Below are 6,739 nucleotides of genomic sequence, written 5' to 3' on the forward strand. Positions count from 1 at the left end.
GTTACACTCTTCCCTCGAGGCTTCCAGAAATTCTCGTGGCCTTATGAGAACGCAAGTCCGTGGTGTAGTGCAACAGATGAAAATTCTGGGACTAGTTCTGGGTGCTGAATACAGGAGGGCCAGGCTTTGGTTCTGTTATTGACTGGACGTGATGCTGTTTGCCAGCCAACCAATTCCCTTTTCCAATGTGGAAAATGGGGGCCTCTCTGATGGGGATCAGTGAGCTCACATGAACCGTCTGGAAATGGTATATAAGATCCAGTTCTGCTGAAATAAAGTCTTGTAGATTATCAGGATTGCCTCGCGAATGTCTCCAAGAAATCCTATACATGTGATGAAGACTTACGGACACAGACATGAGTCCCCTTCCTTTTTGTATTTTTTTTCCTGTTTGTTTTTGGTTATGTTTTTTGATCAGCAAGGATGCTGCTCATCTTTGCCATGTTTCTTCTGTTTCCCATAGTGACTACAGCTCATAGAGGGAGGGTTGTTCCCTAGCAACTGTTCCTGCCTTTCAGCCTTCAGACCACCTCCATAGGCTGGACTTCAGCAGGACCTTCCTGCTTGTAAGAATCACTGTGGCACCCCATCAGGGACCATGGACCAGGAGGAAGAGGTAGTTATGGAAGAGGCTCCGCCCCTTGTTAAATCTTAGATCTTTTCTATACTGGAAAAAAAAAAAAAAGAGAGAAATGATCCCATTGCATTGTAACACCTATGGAACTTCAGGTCTGGAAAGTCAATTAAATATCCTCATATTTTGGAGGCCCAGCCAGATGTGGAAGGCGTATATGACCATGCTTGATCACATCTGATGACTGGGTGAGAATGGCATGCTGATTTGTACACCTGTACTTCCTCCATGGCTAGATGTTAAGGAAGTCAAAGACTATAGAATCACTCTTCTTTTGTTTTTCAGAAAAAGGTATCAATTTAATCATTTTTAGCTGTTTGATCAATAAATGTCTTTTCTCGTATGTCATGTATTGTCCCTCACAGAATTGGTTTAGCAAAGGAATAAGCAGACATAGTTCTGTGGTGTCTGTTATCCAGGAGGATAGTAAAATGATCTCAGAGACCTTCTTCATATTAAGATTTAGGAGTCTCAGAACGGTACTTTGACTTTGGACCTTCTGGCTCAAAAGTAAAATGGACAATAAACAATAGCAATAAAATCAAATCCAATTACAAGTAAGGAAAGTAAGGGCAATAGCAGGACTTCACCATCATTTTGTCCAGCATGAACTGGGGAAATGAAGGTTATCAATGAATGGGGTTTGAGAAATGAGAACATTGCGGTGCACTGAAATGGGGAGAAGAGGAATTTCTTTAAGAGTGGACTGAATATAGCAATAATAACAGACATGATTTTGTTTTAAGTAGGATGTGGGATTTAACACAGTTTATTTAGAAACACAGATTCCTGCACGTGTTTAAATGTTTAGCTCTTCTTTAAAAACAATACAGAAAAGAAGCAGGTGCTGCCATGTGAGTCAAGACTAACTTCTTTGCATATCAAGGCCTTTTTCTATTTGTGGAAGAAGTTATTTCTCTTACCACATTTGCACAGCACGTAGCACTTACACTTGGAGTCTGACTTATACAGCAGTTCCAGTTTCAGGATACCAGTGTTGTACCAGACATGCTGCTGCAAAGAACTGGTGTAGCATGGAAGAAGTTGCTGGCTCAGATCAGCCCTGTTTGTTCCCATGAGCTACCTTTGAAGCAGTGGGCTTCCTGTCCCCTCAGCTGGTGTCTGTATTCCGAAAAACAGCCTTAAGAGCAGAAACTAAGCATATATGACATACCCTGAGCTCATTTGACAAATGCAGACATCTATCCCTGCCTGATCCAGATCATTCTTGTATTGCTGCTAGTGCCAGCAGACTCACGAACAGCATGTCCACCACCATGGAGCATGGCTTCAGCTCTAACCTGTCACAGGTTTCACTTGAGTGAAATTGGCTATTCTCTGTTTGCCTGAAAATAGACTAAGTCATCAAAAGATGAGCAGATGAGTAAATCCACCATCCCCTTCATTCCCTTCTCTGGGACTGACACAGCATTTGTTTCTCTCCTAAGGCGACGGTAGAGGTCCCAGCATGCCCTGGACTTGATGTGGCCCAAGGTGACTCTGTGCTGGCCAACAGTGCATCAGGTAAGCAAGGTGGCAGTGAAGCTGTCCCTCCTCCAGAGCTTACTTTGCAGTACAGCTTATGATGCAATGCGTCATTCCCTTCCTCCCTCCTGAGGAGGCTGGTTGGTTAAAATCCCCAAGTGTGTTTTCCCCAACTTTTGGACTTGTCTCCCTATCTGCTTGTGCAGTAAGCCACTGCTATTCGGTAAACTCATCAACAAATACCAGTGAGTCACAGAGACTGTAAATGCATCTTCATGAGTGTGGCAATGATCATAAGTCGGAGAAGCCACGTAGACGTAAGAAAATACAGACCTTTGTGTAGGTGCCTGACCACAAGATTTTTACTTGCACATTTCTGTTCCTGTTCATGTACCAAAAACATTTAAGACTCCTCAGGCACCTTCTTGTTCAGCATGAAATTTGACACAAAGCTACCTTTGTTGTTTGTTTCTGCTTTCTTTCTCTCTGAGATTTTAGTTCTTTTGTTGTCTGCCAATGACACAGTGACATGCCTGGTTGTTTCCAGCTCCATTTAAGTTACCCCCTATCAATCATCCAGACAGTATCAAATTCATTGAGCTATGCTTTTCATCTTTAAGTGGAACCTGAGGAAGGGAAAAACAAGCATCTTCCAGCAGGCTTAAGTCTCAGCAGACAGAGAACATCCCAAAAGACTTCCAGCAGAGCCTCTTGCAAGATCTCCAAAAGCCCAACAGCTCAGGTAACAATGAAGAATTCCACATATATTAAATCCAAGGCATCTCCTTCTGTAAAGTATATTCAGACTAAAAGACAGAGTAAACAGCATCTCCAAGCCAAAACTCCCCACATGCAGAATCATCATTCAAGAACAGTTGAAGAAGAAAGAGAAGATACTTCTGCCACCAAAGACCCGAGAAGCAGGAACAGCATTTCCCGTCTGTCTGCAGCATCCAGGCAGAGAGAGGCAGAGAACACCAAATACATGTCAAACAGCAAAGAGCTAGTAGCAGGCCAGCAGCAAACCTCAGGTTCTAAAATGCCTGGATCTCCGTGGAAGACCACCAAAGCCAAGGAGATCTGCAGGAGTGCCAGTGAGTCCCTGTCATCATTAGCGCCAGATATGAAAGCAGAGTGGAAGGTGCCTCTGGAGAAGAAATACAGTTTCACCCATGACAACAGCAAAAATAAATTTGCCAGTGTAGATGAACTTACCAGCAATGAAGAGGTATTGGGGAAAGATGTTTTACGTCTCCTTTATAGCATACTGAAGGATGTTTTATGGTGTAGGGTGGGTTATTAGCAGTTTCTAGAAGACAGAGAGAGGGATGGTTTGGGGCTTCACAGTAAGGGACAGTGACACGTTCCACAGGCAGCCTTTCACATCTTTGTTTTTTTCCATTTTGTTTTTCCATCACCCTTCCATTTATAAGTTCCTGTAGGCAGGCAGAGTAGTAGCTCAGCAAGGCGGCACTTGGATCCAGTCCAGAGCCCAACACCCTTGTCCCTTTCTGATTTGCACCCATTCTGACATTCCCAGATATCCCATGCAATTACAGTGCGTACAGAAACTGCTGAAGGAGACTCAAGGGCAGACTCAAGTCCTAGGGATTAGTTGTAGCTCAAAGGCTTATGCAGGGATGGAAATGCCAGGAGCCTGCTGCATGTAGGGAGTGTTGAGAAACGGTTGTTCCTTGTTGTTTGTGTTTTCAGGCACGGCGATCTCTGTGCATGGCAGCGCTCGTCATGGGACAGAAAAGACTCAGCGACCGCTCTGAGATGCTAAAAAAAAAGCAGGAGCCATTTTCTGATTACAACGAGCTGGGTTTTAACCTGAGGTCAAATATCTTCCAAGGTAAGGGATGCCTGTACCTATGCTTGATCTTCAAGCTTGTCCTGTCTGCATTGTGCCTGGGCTCAGAGCAGCTGTGTTGGTTTGGATAGAGGTTTGGCTGTAGGCAACCCACATTTCCTCTCACTTCTTCCATCCACAGTCACTCTTTTCCCAAGAAATGAAAGCTAGAGCCTCCCTTTCTACATACTTCTCCTCTCCCCTTTAATTTCCAAGGCATGAAAAGTGAAGCTGTATCATGACCCCAGTTCTCCCTGTTCAGAGCTAAATGAACACCACTTGGAATTCATCTCTTGTCTCAAATTACCTCAATTTTCAATACTAACATTACTTATCTTCAAGATATATAGAGATATGGTCCTTTGACATCTCAAACCTCTGTTAGGTATTGAAGATTGCATTGTCCTGGGCTTTGTCACATAGTAAAGAGGAGCATCTTGTCCCAGGAAGCTCAAAATTATTATTATCAAGGAGAGGGTACAATAAAAAGGAAACTAAGGAGGAGAGAATGAAAATAGTGCTCCCCAAGTGGCCAGAAGTCAAGAGGCAGTAAACCGATGATGCAGGTTAGGAGCTAATTGTAAGTATTATGGCAGAATAGGAGCTCAGGAAGGCCTGGAGTGGTAAGATGGTGCTTTTTGTGGAGCTGTAATGTTGAGTAGGAAGTTACTCACTTGAATGAGGAGATTCAAGGGGAGATCAGGTGGACACTTGAGTAAGGAAAGAGCAATGGGATACAAATAAAGGTGATACCCTTGCTGTACCCTCTATGCACGTCTCATCCTTAAGAATGAAAAGCAGATACACTAGCAAACATAAGCTCCCTCCTGGGTGATGATGAACCTATTATTCAGCAGCAAGCCACACATCTAATCAAAGGTATTGCAGTCAACACATGACTTTTCCTGTGCCCTTGAAACTGCTGGTGTTGCTCCTCCGCTTCAGTTCCAGGACTGCATTAGGGCGATATCTGCATACATTTCCTCATTTGCTATTCCTTGTAGGTGGCCCACTGGAAAGCAGAAGCTTGATGAAAGATTCCTACACGCCTGATGTAATTCAGAAGGCAACCAGAGATCCCAGGAACTGGCATGGAAGGAGGATTGACGATCTAGGTATGGAATCTGCCAGGAAAAGGATGTTGCTGAATTCCTGAGAAGGGTGCTGCTTCTGCCAAGGGTAATGGATGAATCTGGGCAAAGAGAGGCGACTAAAAATTGGCATTTTCACAAGAGAGGATTTCTGCAACTAGAAAAATCCCTGAGGGATAACGGCGTTAGAAGGGAGGCTGTAACTGAACCATCGTTTTCTTCTTTACAGGGAAGTGGCATCAGAAAAATGCCCTAAATCTTAACCTGCAGAAAGCATTGGAGGATAAATATGGGAAGAAAAAAGCCAAGCCCTAGAAGATGAAGGTTAAGTACTGAATTGCATTCACCAGCCGATCTTCTTCAGCCATCTAATAAACTTCCACGCAGAGCACAAACCCATGGCTTAATAGTTGTCAACTACAGATTTGTTTCTGTTGCTCTCCTTCCCTCTCAGAGTGTCTTTGAGAGAGAAATGCATTTGCATTCAGATGTATATATACCTTTGATGGTCACTGGTAAAATGGGCCTGACTGAGGTGAGAAGTACATGCCCTTTCAGAGGGTAGAAGGATGTGGTAGTGAGAGGAGGCCATATAAGCACATAAGGTGGAGTGGGATCGATGATGCAGGGCCAGGAATCCCAGTGAGTGGTGTTAGAGGACAACGGGGAGAATGAAGTCCAGATGGAAGTGAGCAGGACTGTTGAATGTCACCCTCTCTGAATCCACAGTGTGAATGGACTCCTACTGAAGCTCTCATAAACTGTACTCATCCCTGCTAGCCCTTTCCTAATCTCCCAGAGAAGCATCATCACCAGTCTGTGTGCATCTACCGCACAGTCTGCACAATCTGAAGTTCAGAAAGGGTATCTGAAGAATAACCCAGGATCACCAAGAGGCTTGAATGCTGCCAGACATGCAGGGTGTTTGGGGATTCCTGTTGGTCCTTACTGCAGGATTGGTCCTTCCAGCTCGATAAGGTGTACCAGTTCAGTGAAGCAATTCATGTCTGGAAATAGTGATGTCCTGAGTCTTCCTGTCTGGTCCCAAGTTTTCACAGTTTTGAAAGACTGCTGCTCCATTAAGTGATACATACTGTTTGGGGTCAGAATTAGGATTTTTACTCTACCCTTCATTGGCTGGGGATTAGGTAACAGTACGCTGACTGCATAAAAGCAGCGAAGGATGAACTGCTCTGCTCTTGTGCAGCCTTATCTCAAACACTGCATGCAGTTTTTGGCACCAATACAAGAAGGATATAAAACTATTAGAGAGAGTCCAAAGGAGGTCTACAAAGATGGTGAAGGGTCTGAAGGGTAAGATGCATGAAGGGTGGCTGAGGTCCCTTGGTTTGCTCAGTCCAGATCAGAGGAGGCTGAAGGGAGGCCTCGTGGCAGCATACACTGCACTGCTCTGTAGGAACACCCTGTTCTGGGTTCATCTGTCACTGACGACCAGTGTGCATTCAGGTACATAACAAATACCATCTTCTGAAACAGTGCAAGGGGCAAGTCCTAATCCAGAAATCATGAATATTGTTTGGCATACCGAAAGTAGGCGGTTCAGTGTATGGTTAGCTAGTACACACACAAGACATAACATGTGGGCTGAATCAGCATACAGATTTACAGCTCTCTTCCTAATGTCTGAGCAGACAGACTGTGGAATTACTCTACAGC

General features: G+C 44.3%; 1 protein-coding gene across 2 annotated transcripts; it reads left to right on the forward strand.

The window, feature by feature from the left end:
- Positions 51–5,469, forward strand: TEX33 (testis expressed 33). Of its 2 annotated transcripts, XM_021385863.1 has the most exons (7): positions 51–616; positions 2,083–2,158; positions 2,740–2,861; positions 2,976–3,347; positions 3,833–3,974; positions 4,976–5,086; positions 5,292–5,469. In XM_021385863.1, exons 1-7 carry the CDS (start codon positions 599–601, stop codon positions 5,375–5,377), a joined length of 927 nt encoding a protein of 308 aa, XP_021241538.1. In that variant the 5' UTR covers positions 51–598; the 3' UTR covers positions 5,378–5,469. The 2 variants fall into 2 exon arrangements, with proteins under 2 accessions (XP_021241538.1, XP_021241529.1); XM_021385854.1 differs by having other exon boundaries at positions 2,740–3,347.

This window comes from Numida meleagris, chromosome 1, assembly GCF_002078875.1.
Source record: "Numida meleagris isolate 19003 breed g44 Domestic line chromosome 1, NumMel1.0, whole genome shotgun sequence".
NCBI classification, from domain to species: Eukaryota; Metazoa; Chordata; class Aves; order Galliformes; family Numididae; genus Numida; species Numida meleagris.